Source organism: Conger conger, chromosome 1 (assembly GCF_963514075.1).
Source record: "Conger conger chromosome 1, fConCon1.1, whole genome shotgun sequence".
Taxonomy (NCBI): Eukaryota; Metazoa; Chordata; class Actinopteri; order Anguilliformes; family Congridae; genus Conger; species Conger conger.
The window spans coordinates 64,402,420-64,426,274 of NC_083760.1; the positions used below are offsets into that span (position 1 = coordinate 64,402,420).

The 23,855-nt window shown below is 40.2% G+C and overlaps 2 protein-coding genes and 1 pseudogene across 2 annotated transcripts; all 3 read right to left on the bottom strand.

Annotated features, from left to right (window-relative positions):
* Positions 1 to 3,461: 3,461 nt before the first annotated feature.
* si:cabz01093077.1 (C-C chemokine receptor type 4) lies at positions 3,462 to 6,293 on the bottom strand. The gene is made up of 2 exons (XM_061262712.1): positions 6,097 to 6,293; positions 3,462 to 4,955 (listed from the first exon to the last, which is right to left on the bottom strand). The coding sequence occupies exons 1-2, from the start codon at positions 6,099 to 6,101 to the stop codon at positions 3,926 to 3,928; spliced, it is 1,035 nt and encodes a 344-aa protein (XP_061118696.1). The 5' UTR covers positions 6,102 to 6,293; the 3' UTR covers positions 3,462 to 3,925.
* Positions 6,294 to 7,741: 1,448 nt separating this feature from the next.
* On the bottom strand, positions 7,742 to 12,139 carry LOC133136652 (C-C chemokine receptor type 5-like). Its single transcript, XM_061254298.1, has 3 exons — positions 11,886 to 12,139; positions 11,471 to 11,535; positions 7,742 to 9,216 (listed from the first exon to the last, which is right to left on the bottom strand). The coding sequence occupies exons 2-3, from the start codon at positions 11,490 to 11,492 to the stop codon at positions 8,153 to 8,155; spliced, it is 1,086 nt and encodes a 361-aa protein (XP_061110282.1). The 5' UTR covers positions 11,493 to 11,535; positions 11,886 to 12,139; the 3' UTR covers positions 7,742 to 8,152.
* A 4,484-nt stretch (positions 12,140 to 16,623) lies between these two features.
* On the bottom strand, positions 16,624 to 23,119 carry LOC133140128 (C-C chemokine receptor type 1-like; annotated as a pseudogene).
* Between the last annotated feature and the right edge of the window lie 736 nt (positions 23,120 to 23,855).

A 23,855-nucleotide genomic window follows, 5' to 3' on the forward strand; every position in this document is an offset into this window, starting at 1 on the left:
CAAATGATCATTTGGCTTTAGACATACTAAGCATGTGAAAATGCACTTCAAACTGGGCATTAAAAAAACAAACATGCGTATACCCAAGGCTGTACAAACTTGTTTAAGAAGGGAAATGCACTAAATTACCAAGAAATAGAATTCAAGTAGTTTTTAAGAGTAAATTATACACTCAGTGACCACATTATTGGGTATTGGATATTTATTAGACAATATGTTTTTGGAATTAAAATCTATTATGGATTTGGTTCTCTGGATCATTTCCGTTGTTGGTAAAAGAGAGTGTGCAGCTTTAGGAGTGTGAATCATGGCGATTGTTTCTGTTTTGGTCCGTGTGTGTGAGGTCGCTGGGTTAGTGAGTGGAGTTTTTGGTTATCGTGTGGCATTTTGAAAGAGAGCATGGTCGCGGAAAAAAGCCGGTCATACGAGGGAGTTAATGTAATTTTCTTAGGTGCAAGAAAGGAAGCAAATTCCTAAGAACTCTTCGTTTTTGCAGCAGAAACCAGCTAAGTTGTTAAGCTGGGTGTTATATAATTACAGCTTCAGCCCTGTAATCGAAAAGGAATAGTGGTTCGGTTCCTCTGTCTCCCAACTTCACCCGTCGTCACCCAACGTTGCAGTTCCGAGACAGAAGGAGGAATCACTGTTACCTAGTGAGTGAAAATTGCTCTGTGAAAAAAGGAAAGAATGCCGGAAAAAAAGCATGCCGGCCCAGCCCTGGGTGAGACTTAAGGGGTTAATAAAATACATTTTTTTTAACCTGACAGTAAATATGTTGAAATGGTTTTCCATGTCTGAATGTAACATATTATTGTCTATCATATGCAGCCTTTTTATGAAGGGTGCCAATTCTGGGTGTATATTACTGTACCTTTTTTAACGTATTGTTTAATTCATATATGCAAGCAGAAGAAAACATGTTCTGCATGGCTGAGAAAACATGCAGATTAGTGTAATGATGGAAGGGTGACAGACAGTAGGCCTTTGTGTGCCAATAATATTCATGCTTTGCATAGATTTCCTGTGTAGAAATATAGCTGTTTTGCTTCTGCACAGTTAGAAATTTTAAACATAAAAATAGAGTAGCTTTGCATAAAAATGGTAAATGTCCTGCTCCTGACCCACTCAATATGCCATAATATGAAATAGTACTTCTAATATACATACATTGTAATTGGAGAATGTTGTAAGATATGATTAAATAATATGGCATTTCTGTTGTCAAGGGCTAGACTTAATATTTACCTTAGGAATTCTTATTCTTTAACATAGGAAATTATTTTCAAGGTCCATATGACTGGAAACATGAAGTCTGATGCAATGCATCTGAAAATTGGCGCAGTGTTTATTCTAGTGTATCTATATGTGGAATGTGCTATATGTTTAACAAAAAAACTACAATATAAAAATGACCCAGTGGCAGCACTTTGATTGTCCCTAGATCAAATTCAGATTGAGAGAGAATGTTACAGGGAATTCAACCCTGGTTTTTTTTTATTACTATTACTGATTGGTCAGACTGTCCTCACATGTGACTCCCAAAGGGAGGGTGGAAAACTAGGAATTAGTTACTCAAAACTGTGTGATGTTGCTTCAATTAAGTAATGATATTTCGGCAATGACTCCCATATCCAAGTCAGAATTTTCTGGAAATAGTCTTGACATGATAACCTTTTTTATCCTTTTTTTTTTTTTTTTTTACAAATCAGATTTCAAGAATATAATCACTTATAACTCTGTTACCTTTCATTTTGAAGCAAACATAATCTATACACTCAGTGAACACTTTATTAGGTAGACCTGTACACCAACTTGTTAATGCAAATATCTAATCAGCCAATCATGTGGCAGCAACTAAAGGCATAAAAGCATGCAGACGTGGTCAATAAGTTCAGCTGTTTTTCAGACCAAATGTCAGAATGGGGAAAAACTGTGATCTAAGTGACTTTGACCATGGAGTGATTGTTGGTGCCAGAGAGGCTGGTTTGAGTATCACAGCAATGGCTGATCTCCTGGGATTTTCACGCACAACAGCCTCTAGAGATTACAGAGAATAAAAAAATAAAAAAATAAATAAATAAATAAATACAATCACTGAGCTGCAGTTCTGTGGGCAAAAACGTGTTCATGAGAGAGGTCAGTGGAGAAGGGCCAGACTGGTCGAAGCTGACAGGAAGGTGACAGTAATGCTACAGCAGCAGAAGACCAATACGTCTAAAAAAAACAATTATAAATAAATACCTAATAAAGTGCTCACTGAGTGTATACAATAGAGCAGGTGAGTCATATAGTGGCCTCAGAAATTGTTCAGACCCCTTCACTTTGTGCACACTTTATTGTGTTGTAGATTTATTTTAAATAGATAAAATTGCCATTTTTGCACATCAATCTACACTCAATAACCCATGCTGCCAAAGTGAAAACAGGTTTTTAGAAATCTTAGCAAATGTAATAAAATCACAAACATTTATCTCTCATTTATTTATGTATTCAGACCCATTTATCCTATTCTTCCTGGCGGATCCTCTCAAGCTCTGTCAGATTGGATGGAAAGCATCTGTGAACTGCCATCTTACACAGGTCTCTCCACAGATGTTCTATGGGGCTCAAGTCTGGGCTTTGGCTAGGGCTCAAGGACAGTGAGAGACTTGTCCTGAAGCCACTCCAGCGTTGTCTTGACTGTATGCTTCATTTTCATTTCTGGAGCAGGTTTTCTTCAAGTACCTCTCTGTATTAGCCAAGTGACATAGTCAGACATAATGCTTGGAGTTCTGCCCAAAGAGTTAAATTTTAGTCTCATCAGACCAGAGAATCTTTTTCCTCATGCTCTCAGAGTTGCTTTTACTACAAGCGGGCTTTTGCATCCTTTCTACTCGAGTGCCTTCCATCTATCCATTCCGTCTATCCAGGCCGGATTGATGGAGTGCTGCTGAGATGGTCGTCCTTCCGGCAGGTTCTCCCATCTCTGCGGAGGACTTCCGAAACTGTCGGGTTCTTGGTCACCCTGACCAAGGCCCTTCTCACCCGGTTACTCAGTCTTAGATGGGTCCTGGTGGTTCCAAACATCTTCCATTTCACAATTATTGAGGCCACTGTGCTCCTGGGAACACTCAAATTGTTATGCCCTTGCCCTGATCGATGCCTCACCACAGAGAGCTCCTGGAACTTCATGGCTTGTTTTTTGTCCTGACATGCCATGTGAATTGTCAGACCTTATATACGCACGTGTGTGCCTTTCTAAACTATGTCCAATCAATTCAATTTGCCACGTTTCACATCTTAAGGATAATTAAAGCAAGCATGTAATTACCTGAAATTGCATAGTATTAGAAAAAACATGCAACATTTTAATAGTATTATTTCTAAATCCTTTGCATGGCAATTTACAAGAAAAAGAATGCTTACAGTACCTTGCTATTAGCAATTGTAAATAAGGTAAATAAGTGAGGTAGTGATGACTATTTCCAGTTATTGTGCAGTTTTATTTCATATTCAGGAATATGATTTTAATCCAGCAGTATCTTTCAAGGCTTTACTTTGGATTACTTGGGAACTTTTGGAGCTATCAAGGAAATTAGCAATATTCCATTTATTTATGATATTTCAATAGGCAATATGCACTTTATGCACTGAATGAATAGACCCCCAATATTCTTACCAACATGCATTCATGCCCCTTTGTTATTTCAGCTGATATAATTGGCTGTTCTTAGACCTACAGTATAAGACCTTTTAAAAGACTGTGTGTCCATTGGATATTCAATATTGTACATGGAAATATAAATTCCATTTTCCCACCTGCAAATTATAAGCCGTGCACTGAGATCATACGATAATGTCCACAAATGCAGGAAATGGTTGATGAAAGTGGGAGCTCAACAGAACAGCTCTCTTGTTTCTGGGATGTTGTACTGTTGGACTGCTGTCAAACCGTCATGTTGGACGTATCGTTCTCAGACACCTTGCTGTGGATCACTGAAAACTGGCAGAAAGCTCCACAGATTGGTATTCTGGACAGCACGTGTTTCAGGTGCATCCGGAACTTCTCTCCCACAAAAGCGTAGATGATTGGGTTCACGCAGCAGTGTGCCAAGGTGATGCTCTCCGTTACGTCCAGGGCCATATCTGTCCATCTCGATGCCCCACAATGGTTCTCAACATCCAGAGCCCTTAAATCGATCACGAAAACCACCATGTGGTATGGAACCCAGGTGACCACAAACAAGCCGACAATTGCAAAGACCAGCCTCATGGCTCTGTGCTTATTGGAGTTCCGAGTCCTCAGTAATACAGCCAGGATTTTGCTGTAGCAAAACAGCATTATAGGGAGGAAGACAAAGAGCACCACTGCATTCTCCGCAAAGCTACGGATGAGTTTAAAAGTCGTCACCGATTCTGTATTATAGCCAATTTGGCAGGATAGCACACCTTCCTCTTCAAAAACTACAGTGAATATTATATCTGGCAGTGCGCCACAAATGGACGTGGTCCAGATGATCACACTTGCGATTACCCCATACCGAAGGGTCCTGGCACGCATTGCAGCCACAGCATGGACAATGGCCAGGTAGCGATCGACACTCATCAGGCACACAAACAGGAACCCGCTGTAGAGCCCTATCCGGTAGACACCTACAGTGATTTTACAAAAGCTGTTGTTGTTTAGCCCCTGCTCTGTAGCACGGTATACCCACAGGGGCAGTGAGAGCACCACCAACAGGTCAGAGATGGCCAGGTTCAGGAGGCAGACATCTGTAAGGCTTTTCAGCTTGATGAACCGGATGAGGACCCACAGAACAACAAAGTTACCAATGATACCGAGGACGAAGATGGTCAGAAAAAGTGCTGACCGAAATCCAGGGCCCATGGTTAGGGTGGCATCTGTGCTGCAGGGGCTGCTGGCTTCATAATTGTGATAGAAGTAATCGTAGGTGGTATTCTCTGTGTCATTCATTCTGAAAGTGAAAGATAAAGGGACATAATGGCTTACAAACTATGTCTGTTGAATTTGTTAAAATATTACTGTGTCATTAATTAGCATTAATCCATAATCTTCAAACTGCCTGCCCAGATCAGGTCCTGTCGACTCAGTGCCAGAACTAAAAACAGGATTAAAATGCTGGCCTTGGTGCAATGACAATTCATACTGTTCTACTATTGAAAGAAATATCTGAAACCAACTGCGTTCACATATGCAATGTCTTGGCTTTTTGGTACCATTGAACTTTTTATTGAAAGTGGATACATATTTATTAAAATTAGGTGAATAAAATTGAAAGCAGTGCACTTACTGTCTGAATAATTTTGAGGATATTTTTTCCAAGTTCCAGCACTGAACTTGATTTGGAAGCATCTTAAAAAACGCTAGATTAAACTCAAAATCAAACAGTTCTTAGGTTGGCATCAAAAGAAGGCAGGTTATACTGAAAAGCACATATGGTGAAATATGATGGGATATCTTTGGTATCACGGTGTTGTTTTGCTGGGTCTGGGGTTCTTAAGAGCAATGGAATCCTGAACATGACCGAGACATGATACCCCTGATAACCCTTTTTCCTTTGTGTCCAGATGAGTAAATTTTGTATGTATTTTTATTGTATTTACAATGGTCAAACATTGATATGTAAGCACTGGCATTTGTGCTTTAACTTACTTACAATTTCATTACCGGTCGCCGAGGCTGTGGAATTTATCATAATTTATTCTAATCATGAAAGTCTTGCCACTGTATTATAATTCCGAAAAATTGATTGAATATTTTGGTTCCTTAGAACATTTTTATTAAAAGATGCCATTTTACCCACCACCAGCCCCATGTGTATATTTACTGAGCACATGCATTGATTGAGGGTGTTTTGCTAATTAGATTGGTGCTCTGCTGTTTGTTGCTTTATGTTTGTTGCTGGCAATCTAAACAGAATTTTTAGAGTATGTCACATCCACCTGAGAAACCCACCGACAGACTTGTATCACATTAACCCCCTCCCCGCCACATATCAATGGTAACCCCTGAAACCTGACAAGTGTCTGTCATTTATATCTGTGGTCTACACATTTCTATGCACACCCATATACTCAGTTTGATGTGTTGCTTACCTCATCCCTTGTGTGTCTCTCCTTTCTCTGCTTCAGAAGAAAGCACTGTAAAGTTTCCTTCTCTCACAGCATATGTTATAATGCATGCTTTTGGATTTTGTGAAGGTGTGGTATTTCTTTTGTCTTTGCTTTTTTTTTTTTTTTTTTGATGACACTGGTAAAAATTGTTTCATAGAATTGTTCCTGCGCACTTTTTCAAGGAAACACAATGTGTGAAGAAGGTTTTCCTGTAATCTCTCACTTGTTCATTGTTGAGCATGATCGTCATCCGCATGCTTGAGTAAGTTTATCTGTCCCCGCAAGAGTGTTGTGGCGAACATCAAAAGCTTTACCATGACTCACTATTGCTATTAAACAAGAGTTTGGTGGTTTCTCCATTTTATTTTCATGATTCTTTTTTTTTTTTTTTGCATATTGCTCACCTTTAGATCAAGGAATTACCACAAACAGAAGTTTGAAGCATGAAAAGCGTGTCTTATCTACAGGAAATGTAATTTTTATTTATTTATAGTACTTAGTTTTTAAGTTGTGAATGTCTGAAAAACACTTTACTTTTGTTATTGTAGAGGAGTGGGTCCCTTTCATTACTAGGTGAGAACTAGTACTTTCAGGTGAGAACTACTTGAAGACTAAAGAAGACCAAGGAGCGCTGCACAAACCCACAATCAAATGACCTCAATCCCATTGAATATTTATGGGGGCACTTGAAGACAAATGCCAGTCAAAATTCAGTAACATCACTTATGCTCTTTGGAACAGTGTCACATAATTCTAGGATAACATGGATCATCAAGTTTTGCTGTGTGGAGTCCAAGACAGCTTGAGTGTATTTTTTCACAAATATGTTATGCAAATTAGAATAAAATAAATTGAAAATAATGTAAAAACCAATTTCACAAGTGGTCTCAGACTGTACATTTTTGGCTTTCTCTGAGCCATATGGAGATGGTTACAGTGACTAAGCTAAATCTGCTGCACTACTTTGCTGCATAATGGCTGAGCATAGGTGGACTAAAGGTTTCTGGAAAATAGAAAACATCTAAGTACCAAGAAATTAAAGCTGATTGTACTTTTCTTATATTCATCTTTTGATTTAAATGCCTTGAGTATATCGCAAAAATAACACTACTGTTACCACACTTTTGGATATATACACATCTTAAAGATCTCTTAAAGGTGTCGTTATTGATGGAAGGATAGGCTCGGAAAAAGCCAACTGATGTGAATCAATAGTGGTAGCTTTGTACAAGAAAGTACAAGCAGAAAACTGTTGAGCAATTTCATTTCCTTGAAACCCGCATGGGTGACAGGCTCTCACTTCCTCATCTGAAGAGTTTCTCTCTGTGCTGCGCCCGGCTCCTGCAATACAAGCAGCCTCGGCTGCAGCTCGAGCCCAGCGCTGCTGAGGCACATCAGCTCTATTTACCTGTTATCTAAACAGGCAGATGACTTCTCACTTCTCTTCTGCAAGTATGACCTGGAAAACTAGCCTAGGTAGAAAAAGCTAAGGATTTTGCAACATGCCACGCATGTGCTACCATTGAAAATGTATGCAACATATTTTATCCTAAGTATGTATGCAACACCTTTGCTGCATGCAACAGTAAGCTACAGGGAAATGTGAATGAATGAAGATGACACCATGTATTACATACATTTCATATTATTGATACAATCTTTAATGTCCAAATAAAATGCATACATATTCAACAATTTACAGGAAATATGTTGATTTCAAGTCCACAGAAGACAAATACAGCATGAAATCTACTAATCTAACAATGAGGAAATTAGGCAATTCAATCAGAAAATGTGAACATAAATCATAAAAAAATAACTAATTTAGTAAATCATTGAACTTATTTGAATGCGTTTAAAGTTATGTTTGCATTAAAAACTCTTCCTCCTCAGGCAACTTGGAAATAGTCAAATGTGTATGTGTGTGTGTGTGTGTGTGTGTGTGTGTAAGATCTAAGATGTTATTCTTAATGCTACTAATAAGTGTGTTTAATATAAGACCTAATAAGACCATATTGGCACATTCTACTTAATTCACCTACATAAACCGAGCAGAGGTAATCTCAGAAGATCTAGAAAAGGTTGAACTCCTTCTCTGAGACAGCTCTGCAGTGGAAGAATTGGAGACATAACATGAAAAAATTGACAGCCATTTTCTAAGCAACTTGAGTACCCTTCTCTGAAACTTCTGTCCCACCAAAGCATAGATGATTGGATTCAAACAGCAGTGAGTGAACGCAATGGTCTCAGTCCAATGCAGAGAAAGACTTAGATTCTGGCTGATATCACAGTCACTGAAGTAGCCTAAAGTTTGCAGAGCAAGCAGGAATATGGAGATATTGTATGGAGCCCAGAAAAGGAAGAACAAAATCACAATAATGACAATTAATCTGATGGCTTTGTGCTTTTGGACAGATTTCAGTGTGACTAAAGTGGGGATTATTCTGGAGTAACAGAACACCATAATACAGAGAGGAAGCAATAACCCTAACAGGTTAATTTTAAAATATGTGACCTGCTTCCATTTGCTGTCCTGAGGAAACTCCTCCTTACAGGTGAAAGAAGCAGACTCGTTCACCGCTTGTGTGAAGATGATGGTTGGGAGAGAGGCACAGAGACTGATGACCCAGATCACTCCACACAGGGCCATGCCCACATGCATGGATCTGTGTCGGGCAATGGTGACAGCGTGGACGATGACTACATAGCGATCCACACTCAACAGCACCATAAAAAAGGTGCTGGCATAAAAGCCCAGCTGGTACAGACCAGTCACAGTTTTGCACAGGAAGTCCCCAAAGGGCCAGTCTTGTGTTGCTGCATAGTAGGACCAGAAGGGCAGAGAAATAATGAAGAGCAGGTCGGACACGGCCAAGTGGAGGAGACAGAAGTCGGTCATAGTCATGGCCCTCCTGTGGTACGCCGCCAGCACATAAGCCACCAGTCCATTTCCCATGAGGCCCACGATGAAGACCAGACTGTAGAGGGTGGGGAGGAAGATGCGACCAAACTCCCGAACATTGCCATTGTTACACGGTTGACTGTCATTATCATCTAGATTGTAATATTCAGTGTAATCTTCCATTTCTGTTTGCCCCTCCCCTGTAAAATGCCAAAATTAAAGTGGGACAAAGGTCAATTTTACTTCATTGCTTCACCATTAACCTTGGATTTCACAAGAACAAATTAAACATTCAAAAACATACTAATTTCCCCAGATGTACAAATACTGTCAAATCCATTGTATTGTTTTTTTTATGGCTGTGTATAATACAATGTTGGTTAAACACTAACAGAGCACTTTATTAGGTATTTATTTGACTTATTTTTTAGACTTTGATTGCTGTAGCCTATCCACTTTGAGTTATGATGCCCTGTGTGTTTAGTGCATTCTTCTGCATACCACTGTTGTAATGTGTGGTTATTTGCGTTACTGTCACCTTCCTGTCAGCTTTGACCAGTCTGGCCATTCTCATCTGACGTCTCTCATTAACAAGGCATTTCTGTCTGCAGAACTGCTGCTCACTGGATTTTTTTTTCTTTTATTTTTCGCACCATTCTCTGCAAACTCTAGAGACTAGTGTGTGTGTGAAAACCCAGGAGATCAGCAGTTTCTGAGATACTCAAACTACCCGGTCTGCCACCAACAATCATTCCACAGTCAAAGTCACTTAGAACAAATTTCTTTCCCCCTTCTGATGGTTGATGTGAACATTAACTGAAGCTCCTGACCTGTATCTACATGACTGTATGCATTGCACTGCTGCCACACAATTGTCTGATTAGATAATTGCATGAATAAGGACCGGGGTATAATTTCTGCTCTTTTGACTCTGTACTCCAGCACATTGGATTTGAAATAAAACAATGAACATGAGGTTAATGCTAATTGTTTCCATCCATCCATCCATTATCTGAACCTGCTTATCCTGAACAGGGTCGCAGGGGGGCTGGAGTCTATCCCAGCATACATTGGGGCGAAAGGCAGGAATACACCCTGGACAGGTCGCCAGTCCATCCCAGGGCACACACACCATTCACTCACACACTCATACCTACGGGCAATTTAGACTCTCCAATCAGCCTAACATGCATGTCTTTGGACTGTGGGAGGAAACCGGAGTACCCGGAGGAAACCCACGCAGACACGGGGAAAACATGCAAACTCCACACAGAGAGGGCCCGGCCGACGGGGATTCTAACCCAGGACCTCCTTGCTGTGAGGCGGCAGTGCTACCCACTGCACCATCTGTGCCGCCTGCTAATAGTTTAAAAACCTGAAATACATTCTTATTCCCATTACATTTATTTCCCTGTAAATAGTTTTTTACTGGGAATAAGAATGTAAAAACTAGAAATGAATAGGAACAATGAATAGGTTAGAGTGCGGACTGTCACCTTGAATTTGAGGGTATTTACATTCATACCGGGTGATCCGTGTAGGAATTACATCCCTTTTTGGTCTTCAGCAATTTAACCTCCTATTCATTGTTTCATTTTAAATCCAAGGTCCTGGATTACAGAGCCAAAAGAACAGAAATTGTCCCACTGTCAAAATACTTGAGGAATGCACTGTATGTTCATTCTGGCTATTCTCCTCCGACTTTTCTCATTAACATTAACATAGCGTTTTTGCCCACAGAACTGCTGCTCACCAGATTATTTTGTTTTTTCACACCATTCTCTGCAAACTCTAGAGGCTGATGTGTGTGGAAATCACAGGAGATCAGCAGTTTCTGAGATACTCAAAGCACCCTGTCTGGCACCAACAATCATTCCACAGTCAAAATCACTTAGATCACATTTCTACCCCATTCTGACATTTGGTCTGAAAAACAGCTGAACCTCTTGACAATGTCTACATGCTTGTATGCATTTAGTTGCTGCCACATGATTGGCTGATTAAATATTTGCATTTACAAGCTGGTGTACAGGTCTACCGAATAAAGTGCTTACTGAGTGTACTGTATATGATAAGGCAAAATTCCAGAGATTCTTTTTACATTCTTATTCCCAGTAAAAACTCATAATTTATTTACATAGGGAAAAATATATACAGACTATGTTGCACTGCCATCAACAGGTAGGTTGAGGAGACAGCACTTTGCTTAAAAATAAGTGTTTCCTTTCAATCTTGCATATATTTCTGAAATCACTATTCATTATTTAAAAGGATCTTGGCATTAAGCAAAAACAATATCACACAAAAAAAAAGTATATTATCTGATTTCACGTTTTAATATTTATAAGGCGATGTCAAAGTAGTAATTGCAAGGAATTAATATTTTCCCTTCAATCTTTGTTGTTTCAAATATTTTTAAGGTTTTTATTAAACAGTAACGTCAACTCAACTCACCTGTTTCCATGTTGCTGCTCATGTACAGTTGTAGGTCTAGCTGTCTCAGAAATGCGTGAGATTTCCTATATGCAAAGATTTAGACGCACAGATCATTTCCTGCTTGCCAAAAAAGGACAAGTAGTCTCTTTGCTACTTTTAAAATTACTCAAATGAAATTTACTTAATACAGTTAGTGTTGCCACACGTTCAGGTTTTCCCGGGATTGATCTCTTTTTTGAGCGACTGCCTCGGAAAATGAATTGTCCCAGTTTTTTGTTATTCTAAATGTCAGAGTTCCAAATAAAACTGGATTCTTCTCCTGCTATTCTGTTTTATCCTCTTTACGTTTAGACATCCAATCCCGTGTCTGTAAACAGGTAAAAATCAGTAAAACTTTAATTGGTATCAGAAATACGAAAGTTATACTTATCACCTAGCAACTGCTGCGCAGGCTGTCAGTCTGGCGCGTGCATTCACTTCAACGACCCCAGCGTGGGAAAGTTCAGCTAGCTACTAGCCTAGAAGTAATCGCATAGACATATCGCCTAATACTTCTGATTTATTTTTTTGTGAATAAACGCACCCTTGAGCGCTTAAAACTGCAACGGTCTTGTGTCTCACTCTAAATTACATGCACAGCTCCCTGATCCCTCCTCTGGTTGCCACAGCGCGCATCTACGTCAGGACAAATACAGGTAAGAGAGGCAATAGGGAGTCCAACAACTGTTAACATAGTATATTTGCAAATATGGTTGAACGCCCCGCCTCGCGCGTCAAATGTCCCGGTTTTCCACAAATCAAATGTGGCAACCCTAAATACAGTATGCAGTAAAGCCATCCAGCAAACAAGCCTGCAAACATTTCTTATTTATTTTAAAGATCTAATAAAATCTAAAAAAGTGGTGGCACAACTTTTGTTATTTCATTTTTCATGGCATTAGCTCAGGCATTTCTCCAGGTCCTACTACAGAAACTACTTTTGTGAAAATACGGCTTAGTCACCACACTACAAAAAAAAAAAATTGTACAGCGCTTTGGATAAAGGCACTATATAAATGCTTACCATTTACCATTTACCATAAGGTTGCCAGTGAGGTGAGACCATTTCACTCATAAGATATGCCAATGGGGAAAGACCATTTTCACTTGACAAGAAATAAGTAATTTAATTTAAACAAGTTAATATTTTCTACCTCAAACCACAACACTGTTTATCCCTCCCCCAGAGCCTGCGGTCTTTTCTAGTGTTCTAGTCAGAAAATGTTCGCCGAACAGGTGACTCTATGAAATATTGACTTTGGTGTGCTACACAAGCAAGCAAGTTATTTGGCGATGTAACTAGCTGGCTATATAATTAAGATATGATATGATATGAACGATGCAACTGTAACTTGCAGTTTGAGAGAAATAAAGGTTTAGCTAAACACCGATGATTGAACACGTAAAGAGATAAAAGGAACGCTGCCCAAATTGCACTCCTGACAAGCGATCACTGAAACACTGTATACCTATTATGTTTGTATTGCCTCAGGTGGAGATTGTGAATTCGTCAGGCTAACTATCGCTAATTTACTTGTTGCTAACTGGTATTGTTTTATAACTAGATATGTAGTCTTCGTCTGGATAATAAGCAATAGTATACAGAGTTTCAGTGATCGCATGTCTGGAGTGCAATTTGGGCAGCTACATGCAAACAATCAGAATTAGCCCCCACACCATTGGCTGTGGCAGTGAGAACCAATTTTCAATCAATGAGCTTGAATTATTGTGCAGCTGTACATTGTTTTGATACAGAGTGGTGGTCCATCAACTGTATATTTTGAAACCGAATTTAAGGACTATGAACACAGGCAGAGGGTGAGTCAACATGTCAGCGAGGCTTTTTCAATGATAGGAAGTGATTTAATGGCCTTGTAACAATGTTTTAACACAATCTTACATTTATGTGCCATTACTTCTTTCATATGTCATTAGATTTCCAGCTCTGTCATAGCAAGTCAAGTGATAGTGTCATCATTCAAGTCAATCAGGCCACATTCCCCATAGAGGCACTGTCCATCAGGCCCCATTTCTTCATGGCAGCATAGTAGCATCCGTTGCCAGTCCTCGTACAGTTGAGTGTCATCCACTGGTTTTGGACTGGTCTTGCCCCCGGAGCTCTGGTTACTTATGAAGCGGTGGAGCCTTGATGGTTCAGCAGAAGTCCACCGGTCTTTCTATCTGGTCTTGAGCCAGGCCTCCTTGGACACATCTGCCGGTGCCTTGCGTAGCAGCCCGTCGGAGTGCAAAGCAAAGGGGCGTCAGGACGCAGGCATGGGTGTGGTGGGGTCAGGGGGACTTCACAACCCTGGGAGAGGTTGTTGCACAGCATGATGCCATACTAATATTAGTGTGTAACTGGATGACTGAAGAAAATATTGGTTTACTAATTTCTAACGAAGCAGAGATGATGCTGCTATGGTCCCAGACAGCTCTGTATCAAGATGGCATATTTCAGGCTTAATGGGACACATTTTCAAGGGCATTTGTTAGAGATATGCAATACAGTATTATATGACACTATGAGATTAACATGTTGTTACTTCCTATACCATAACTCCAGGTTATTTATTCTGAACTATTGTTGGTCTTTTTACATCATCTCCATATTATTTTCTCTTTGGACCAGTCTGTCAAAGTATATTTTATAACAGTAATGCAATAACACATTAAATAATATATGACTTTTTTTAAATTGAAGTGTTTTGGTGCTGCCATTTGCTATTTTTTTATATTGAATATATTCAGTTTGTATATGTTAAATCCCCAAATTAACCCATTAATATTCTTCAGGTGAAAAGATGCACATTTCTAAAATACATTTTTAAAACAATTCTTGTAAAGGCTAAAAAAAATTCAGGAAAATAAAAGATGTTATTGAGATGGAATGGAAAAAACTAATAAATTCAAACAAATAACAGATAAAATAGGTACTTACAATTATGTTCAAGGGTATAATAAATTGACCAGGACACACAAATTATATCATATATTTATATCTAATTATATCAATAAAAGTTTCATTTGAAAATATGTGACCTGCATCCATTCACTGCCTTCAGGAAATCGTACCTTTCAGGTGTTTGATTGATTGTGTTTGATTTGCACTTTGTTGTACGTCGCTCTGGATAAGAGTGTCTGCTAAATGCCACGTAATGTAATGTAATGTAATAATGTGAAAGAAGCCAACTCTCTCACAGTGCAGTACCTGTTTGGACCACTGGACGGTGGTGTGGTCCGTTGACAGCCTTTTCAGCCTATTTTCTCACAGGTGCATCATCAGCCCATACCCTCATCTCACAGCACTCAGGTGCTTCTACGTAATTCTCAAGTCAGTAAACGGTATCGCTGTTTCTCTGAGAGAAATGTTTGTGGGAGTCTAACTCTCCCTTTGTGAGAGTATTAGTTCATTTTCACTGAGAGTAGAGTTAGTGGGAGTCTAACTCTCCCTTTGTTGGATTATTAGTTTATTTTCACTGAGAGAAGTATTTGTGGGAGTATGACTCCCTTTGTTTGTTTATTTGTTTATTTTCACCTGTATCTTTGATCCTGTGTCAGTCTCTGTACTGGGGTTAGATTTATTTGTCTTCCCACCCGTTTTGAATATATTTCAGATTGCCCCCTTGATACTTCCCTTTGAGAGAACCAGTGGGGTAGTTTTCAGTTTCCTTCATATTGGGTGAAGTATTTTTGCATAGTAAAAGTATTTCTGGATAGCTTTCAGTTATTCCTCTTTTAAAACTTTCATTTTCCTGTTCCTTTAGCAACAGATTTAGTGGTTCTTTGCTTGGAAATAGCTTTTAGAAACCCTGGTGTCTGTGTGTGGCCTTACACCCCACACCCCCCCTCACAGTACGCAAAAACCCCAACATGTTAGGGCCTGCGGATAACAAGCTGTGCTTGCTGTGCAGCAGGCGGCCTTGACTTCCCATGCAGGAGCTATTCAACAGCTGCATCAGCATCAGTCAGACATTGAGAAACAACATGGGGAGAAGCATGACAAGTTCCATGCACAATTTAGCGGACAGCTTTTCTCGGTTAGAGCATTGTAGCATCCGTTGCCAGTCCTCATACAGTTGAGTGTCATCCACTGGTTTTGGGGCAAGGTCCCGGAGGTCTGCAAGGTTACTTATGAAGCAGTGGAGTCTTGATGGTTCAGCAGAAGTCCACCGGTCTTTCTATCTGGTCTTGAGTCAGGCCTCCTTGGACACGTCTGCCAGTGCCATGCGTAGCAGCTCGTGGGCGTGCAAAGCAAAGGGGCTTGAGGTGTGGGCATTGTGGGATCCCCATGACAACCTTGTGGAGGAGGTGGTCTACACTCAACAGTGCCTTTTGGGAGAGGGCCAACATGGCTGCTTCTCGCCTCACATCGGGAGGGGCGATGCCAGCAAGTATAGGCAGTTGGCTTACCGGTGTGGCTCGCAAGGAGCTGAAGATGGTTCTTGAGATTCCGTACCCTGCTGCGTTGGCCATCGCTGGTGTGTAGCCAGAAACTGTGGTTCCTCAGCATCTCCAGTGTGAAACTCACCACGTGCTTGTCTGGGATGGTCTCCAGTGTGAAACTCACCATGTGCTTGTCTGGGATGGTCTCCAGTGTGAAACTCACCATGTGCTTGTCTGGGATGGTCTCCAGTGTGAAACTCACCATGTGCTTGTCTGGGATGGTCTCCAGTGTGAAACTCACCATGTGCTTGTCTGGGATGGTCTCCAGTGTGAAACTCACCACGTGCTTGTCTGGGATGGTCTCCAGTGTGAAACTCACCATGTGCTTGTCTGGGATGGTCTCCAGTGTGAAACTCACCATGTGCTTGTCTGGGATGGTCTCCAGTGTGAAACTCACCATGTGCTTGTCTGGGATGGTCTCCAGTGAGAAACTCACCATGTGCTTGTCTGGGATGGTCTCCAGAAGCTTCATGTGTCATCAGGCATTGATTTTGGTATGGGCAACATGGGCAGCTAGGGCGGCATTGGGCAGCCAGGGCGGCATCTTGCCAGGGGCGGCACAGGGCGCCTGCACCAAACAAATCGGAATGGTGACATTTGCGCTATCAGTTTTCTATCGCTCATTCGCACATCAGGTCAATGATATTGTAGCGTGGGGGGGCTCCATCATGAAAATGACAGACCAGGAATTCAAGCTCAATAGTTTTATTGCTCAGGAAACACGTGATCATGCAGTCAGATTTCAACGCAACGTTTTAATGGCGGCTGGCCGATAGCCCCCCAGCCGCCCCCAAACCCCACACAGGGTAACGTGCACTTTTAACATACATGCACATTAAATGTTATTAAATGCTGACATCGTTCGCTAGTCAACTAACACATTCTCAATAACAATTTTAGGCAACAGCGCTTGAATAATAAAACGTAATAATAATTACAGCACTTACAAGAATAAAACACTTTTTTTGCAGTGTAGGCAGCTGCTTTAAAACACATAGGCAGCAAAGCAGATGGTTTTTGATTGATTTTACCATAAGGCTATATGTTCTTAGACATCTGCTTTTCTCTTAATAGCAGTAATATATTCATTTCTCTCTGAAACCAGAGGAAGTTCTACCAGTTCAGTGATCAAAAGCATGCCATACTAATTGGAGTGTGCAGCTGGAAGGCTGAAAAAAATATTGGTTCACTAATTTTTAACAAAGCAGAAATTATACTATCTGACCTAGACAGTATGATTTCTGCTTTGGTGTAGTTCAGGCTTAATGGGACACATTTTCACTTTTTCTTCTATATTTTGGTGTTGCCATTTCATAATCATTTATATTTCAGAAATTCAGTTTGTATGTGTTATATTAATTACATGAATGGCATTTGGCAGACGCTCTTATCCAGAGCAACATACAGTTGATTAGACTAAGCAAGAGACAATCCTCCCCTGGAGCAAAGCAGGGCCCGATGGCTGTGCGAATCTTATTGTGGCTACACCGGGGATCGAACTACCAACCTTGTGTGTCCCAGTCATGCACCTTAATCACTACGCTACAGGCCTTACCTATATTCCTCAAATTAACCCTTCAATATCATTCATTTTTGAAATACATTTCTTGTAAAGGCTCAATACATTTGGCTTTTTTACATATATATCATATATTTATATCAAATTATATTTATTATACATCTAATTATATTAATAATAAGCAATAGCTAAACATGAAAAAATAAAGATGTATTTTCAAACCCAGTCACATAACCCTTGTACTATTTATGCTCTGTTGATCTGGAATATGAGGATATTCTGTCAGACAGGTTTAAGGAATTTAAGGAATTACATGAGAAAATGCATGGAAACCATTTCCTAAGCAATTTGAGTACCCTTCTCTGAAACTTCTGTCCCACCAAAGCATAGATGATTGGATTCAAACAGCAGTGAGTGAACGCAATGGTCTCAGTCCAATGCAGAGAAAGAACTAGATTCTGGCTGAAATCACAGTCACTGAAGTAGCCTAAAGTTTGCAGAGCAAGCAGGAATATGGAGATATTGTATGGAGTCCAGAAAAGGAAGAACAAAATCACAATAATGAAAATTAATCTGATGGCTTTGTGCTTTTGGACAGATCTCAGTGTGACTAAAGTGGGGATTATTCTGGAGTAACAGAACACCATAATACAGAGAGGAAGCAATAACCCTAACAGGTTAATTTGAAAATATGTGACCTCCTTCCATTTGCTGTCCTGAGGAAACTCCTCCTTACAGGTGAAAGAAGCAGACTCGTTCACCGCTTGTGTGAAGATGATGGTTGGGAGAGAGGCACAGAGACTGATGACCAGATCACTCCACACAGGGCCATGCCCACATGCATGGATCTGTGTCGGGCAGTGGTGACAGCGTGGACGATGACCACATAGCGATCCACACTCATCAGCACCATGAAAAAGGTGCTGGCATAAAAGCCCAGCAGGTACAGACCAGTCACAGTTTTGCACAAGAAGTCCCCAAAGGGCCAGTCTTCTGTTGCTGCATAGTAGGACCAGAAGGGCAGAGAAATAATGAAGAGCAGGTCGGACACGGCCAAGTGGAGGAGACAGAAGTCGGTCATAGTCATGGCCCTCCTGTGGTAAGCCACCAGCACATGAGCCACCAGTCCATTTCCCATGAGGCCCACGATGAAGACCAGACTGTAGAGGGTGGGGAGGAAGATGCGACCAAACTCCCGAACATTGCCATTGTTACACGGTTGAATGTCATTATCATCTAGATAGTAATATTCACTGTAATCTTCCATTTCTGTTTTCCCCTCCCCTGTAAAATGCCAAAATTAAAGTGGGACAAAGGTCAATTTTACTTCATTGTATTTAATTTTTTTATGGCTGTGCATAATACAATGTTGGTTAAACACTCACAGAGCACTATTAGGTATTTATTTGACTTCTTTTTTAGACTTCGACTGCTGTAGCCTATCCACTTAGAGTTATGATATGTTGTGTGTTCAGAGATGCGCTTCTGCATACCACTGTTGTAATGTGTGGTTATATGCATTACTGTCACCTTCCTGTCAGCTTTGACCAGTCTGGCCATTCTCCACTGACCTCTCTCATTAACAAGGCATTTCTGTCTGCAGAACTGCTTCTCACTGTTTTTTTTTTTGTTTTTTTTTGCTTGTTTTTTGCACCATTCTAGAGGCTGATGTGTGTGGAAATCCCAGGAGATCAGCAGTTTCTGAGATACTCCAACCAGCCTGTCTGGCACCAACAATTATTCCACAGTCAAAATCACTTAGATCACATTTCTACCCCATTCTGACATTTGGTCTGAAAAACAGCTGAACTGCTAGACAATGTATTTGCTTGTATGCATTTAGTTGCTGCCACATAATTGGCTGATTAAATATTTGCATTTACAAGCTGGTGTACAGGTCTACCAAATAAAGTGCTTACTGAGTGTACTGTATATGATAAGGCAACATTCCAGAGATTCTTTTTACATTCTTATTCCCAGTAAAAACTCATAATTTATTTACATCGGGAAAAATATATACAGACTATATTGCACTGCCATCAACGGGTAGCTTGAGGAGACAGCACTTTGCTTAAAAATAAGTGTTTCCTTTCAATCTTGCATATATTTCTGAAATCACTATTCATTATTTAAAATGATCTTGGCATTAAGCAAAAACAATATCACACACAAAAAAAAGTATATTATCTGATTTCACGTTTTAATATTTATAGGCGATGTCAAAGTAGCAATTGCAAGGCATTAATATTTTCCCTTCAATCTTTGTCTCAAATATTTTAAAGGTTTTTATGAAACAGTAACGTCAACTCAACTCACCTGTTTCCATGTTGCTGATCATGTACAGTTGTAGGTCTGGCTGTCTCAGAAATGCGTGAGATTTCCTATGTGCAAAGATTTAGACGCACAGATCATTTCCTGCTTGCCAAAAAAGGACAAGTAGTCTCTTTGCTACTTTTAAAATTACTCAAATGAAATTTACTTAATACAGTTAGTGTTGCCACACGTTCAGGTTTTCCCCGGATTGATCTCTTTCTTGAGCGACTGCCTCGGAAAATGAATTGTCCCAGTTTTTTGGTATTCTAAATGTCAGAGTTCCAAATAAAACTGGATTTTTCTCCTGCTATTCTATTTTATCCTCTTTACGTTTAGACATCCAATCCCGTGTCTGTAAACAGGTAAAAATCAGTAAAACTTTAATTGGTATCAGAAATACGAAAGTTATACTTATCACCTAGCAACTGCTGCGCAGGCTGTCAGTCTGGCGCGTGCATTCACTTCAACGACCTCAGCGTGGGAAAGTTCAGCTAGCAACTAGCCTAGAAGTAATCGCATAGACATATCGCCTAATACTTCGGATTTATTTTTTTGTGAATAAACGCACCCTTGAGCGCTTACGGTCTTGTGTCTCACTCTAAATTATATACACAGCTCCCTGATTCCTCCTCTGCTTGCCCCAGCGCGCATCTATGTCAGGACAAATACAGGTAAGAGAGGCAATAACTGTCCAACAACTGTTAACATAGTATATTTGCAAATATGGTTTAACGCCCCGCCTCGCGCGTCAAATGTCCCGGTTTTCCACAAATCAAATCTGGCAACCCTAAATACAGTATGCAGTAAAGTCATCCAGCAAACAAGCCTGCAAACATTTCTGATTTATTTTAAAGATCTAATAAAAGTGGTGGCACAACTTTTGTTATTTCATTTTTCATGGCATTAGCTCAGGCATTTCTCCAGGTCCTACTACAGAAACTACTTTTGTGAAAATACGGTTTAGTCACCAAAAAAAAGAAAATAAATATATATATATATATATATTAAACTTAAGAAGTACAGTAGTTGTTGCTAAAGGCTCATAAGGTTGCCAGTGAGGTGAGACCGTTTCACTCATAAGATATGCCAATGGGGAAAGACCATTTTCACTTGACAAGAAATAAGTCATTTAAACAAGTTAATATTTTCTACTTTAGATTTTAAAGATATAATAGTTAATTTCAGACTCCTAATGGTCAAGAGACAAACAAACAACCTCAAACCACAACACTGTTTATCCCTCCCCCAGAGCCTGCGGTCTTTTCTAGTGTTCTAGTCAGAAAATGTTTGCCGAACAGGTGACTCTATGAAATATTGACTTTGGTGTGCTACACAAGCAAGCAAGTTATTTGGCGATGTAACTAGCTGGCTATATAATTAAGATATGATAGTCTACCACAAGCGATGCAACTGTAACTTGCAGTTTGAGAGAAATAAAGGTTTAGCTAAACACCGATGATTGAACACGTAAAGAGATAAAAGGAACATGTTGCTGCCCAAATTGCACTCCTGACAAGCGATCACTGAAACTCTGTATACCTACTATGTTCGTATTGCCTCAGGTGGAGATTGTGAATTTGTCAAGCTAACTATCGCTAATTTGCTTGTTGCTAACTGGTATTGTTTTATATCTAGATATGTAGTCTTCTCTGGATAATAAGCAATAGTATACAGAGTTTCAGTGATCGCATGTCTGGAGTGCAATTTGGGGAGCTACCGTAAATCCTCAAATTGTGTCCGGGGTCTTTTATTTACTTAGGCTGCACAAAGCACAGGCCTTTATTTGGGGCAGGCTTGTATTCGAGGCAGGCCTTTATTTATTATTAGGCTTCTGTTGTAGAATTTTATTCTTAGAAATAAAGTAAAAGGCTACACTTAAAGTGGGCCAACACTGTTCAACACTTCCTGTAACCGTTCAGAAATCAATTAGTGTAGGCTAATCAGGAAACACCATTTGCTAAGTCATAGTGTCAGTCTTAACAGACTTAGTTTATTGCAAATATTCTCAAACACAATAAATCACATAGAAGTCCAGAATCCATGAAATAACAACTTGCCAGACACGCCTTCAATAACAATAACAAATTAGTGTAGATAACAGCAAGTTAAGGATCTTTTTTTCCTAAAGTGTGTTTTATTGTGAGACATGTGTTTCTTTTGGAGCAGCATACCGGTAGGCTATCAAAAGATTTTCGCTTTGGTTTGGGATTTAATTTACTTTTGATTCTATTGCTAAATGTTGGGACTGATGGGCACTGAAATCTGGGGGGTATTTGATGGTTCACTGTTAAGTTTTATGTAGTTGAAAGAGTGTCGGGATTTCCACCCGTCTGTTTATTGCGAGCCAAGGAAGCCGCTTTCATTCATTCATTGAATGTGCGCTGTGCTGTAAATACATGGAAACCTTATTGCGTTGCCAAGTAGCCTAAATTGAGTAAATTTTTTATTTTGCCTGATTTACTTTTTATTAAATTCGTAGGCTGGAATGCCTTGCGGCAACAATTGTGTTTAAATGTATACTGCTTCAGCCTTTGGCAAGCTACTTAGAAGTGGGCGGCAAGCGACTGGTAGCTTGAGAGCAACGTGTTGGAGACCCATGGTGTAGGACAACGACTTTTCATTGGCAACAGTATTAAACCAACCAACAATATAAAATATTAAGAAGAGCTCTTTTATTTAATTCAGTTAAATCAAAACAATGTCTTCTAGTGCTCATGGACTGATAGCCCTACTTGTAGGCAATATTACCCCGGCTTGTATTTGGGGGCCGGCCTTTATTTGTCCGAATCGGCCACGCCCCCGGCTATTATCCGAGGCCCGGCTTCAAATAGAATCCCGGACACAATTTGAGGATTTACTGTACATGCGAACAATCAGAATTAGCCCCCACACCATTGGCTGTGGCAGTGAGAACCAATTTTCAACCAATGAGCTTGAATTATTGTGCAGCTGTACATTGTTTTGATACAGAGTGGCGGTCCATCAACTGTATATTTTGAAACCGAATTTAAGGACTATAAACACAGGCAGAGGGTGAGTCAACATGTCAGCGAGGCTTTTTCAATGATAGGAAGTGATTTAATGGCCTTGTAACAATGTTTTAACACAATCTTACCTTTAAGTGCCATTACTTCTTCTTTCGTATGTCATTAGATTTCCAGCTCTGTCATAGCAAGTCAAGTGATAGTGTCATCATTCAAGTCAATCAGGCCACATTCCCCATAGAGGCACTGTCCATCAGGCCCCATTTCTTCATGGCAGCATAGTAGCATCCGTTGCCAGTCCTCGTACACTGGTTTTGGGGCAGGTCTTGCCCCCAGAGGTCTGCAGGGTTGCTTATGAGCTGGTCTTCAGCCAGGCCTCCTTGGAAATTGTGGAATTATTTTAAAATGTCTTGACCCAGGCCTGAACTTGACCCAGACCTGAAGTTCCATAGAGCTATTAATCAAAAGTGTTTGCAACTGCACAAATGCTGCATGCAGGAAGTTTCAACCAGATGGTGTTAACCGCAAGCTTAAAAAATTGAGAACTGTTAGGAAGAACAGGAACTTTTAGGCGGGTGACCTAGTTTGCTCAGATTGCTCTTAACAGATGAAAATAACTGTCTTGAAGTCACAAGAAAATACTGTGACTTCTTGAAATTAAGGATAAGGATGCCTCCTGATTGGAGGAGAAGCAGATGTTGTCAGTCCATCACGGATGCCGACCAATCAGCATAGGCTCATGAGGGAATAAAGAGTGGTTTGAAGTTGGAAGAAGTGTGAGCTCCTGGATGTCAGCTGAGCAAATTGGTTGAGAGTCTGCTCAGTTGTTATCTGTATTCCTTGCTTACTAAGTTGTCTCATTAAATAGTTTATCATTGAATTTGGTCTCAAGTGTCCTGTCTTCATCCCCACCTAAACAAACACGAAAGAAATTCCCCAACAAAATGGAGCTTGATGATTCCGTCTATTCAGACCTCAGTGAGGTATTTAGCAAATAAAAGGTCACCACCCTGCCACTGCATAGACCTTATGATTGTGCTATCAAACTGCAGCCTGGCTCTATTCCTCCACACAGCTCTATTCCTCCACCCCATTTCTTCATGGC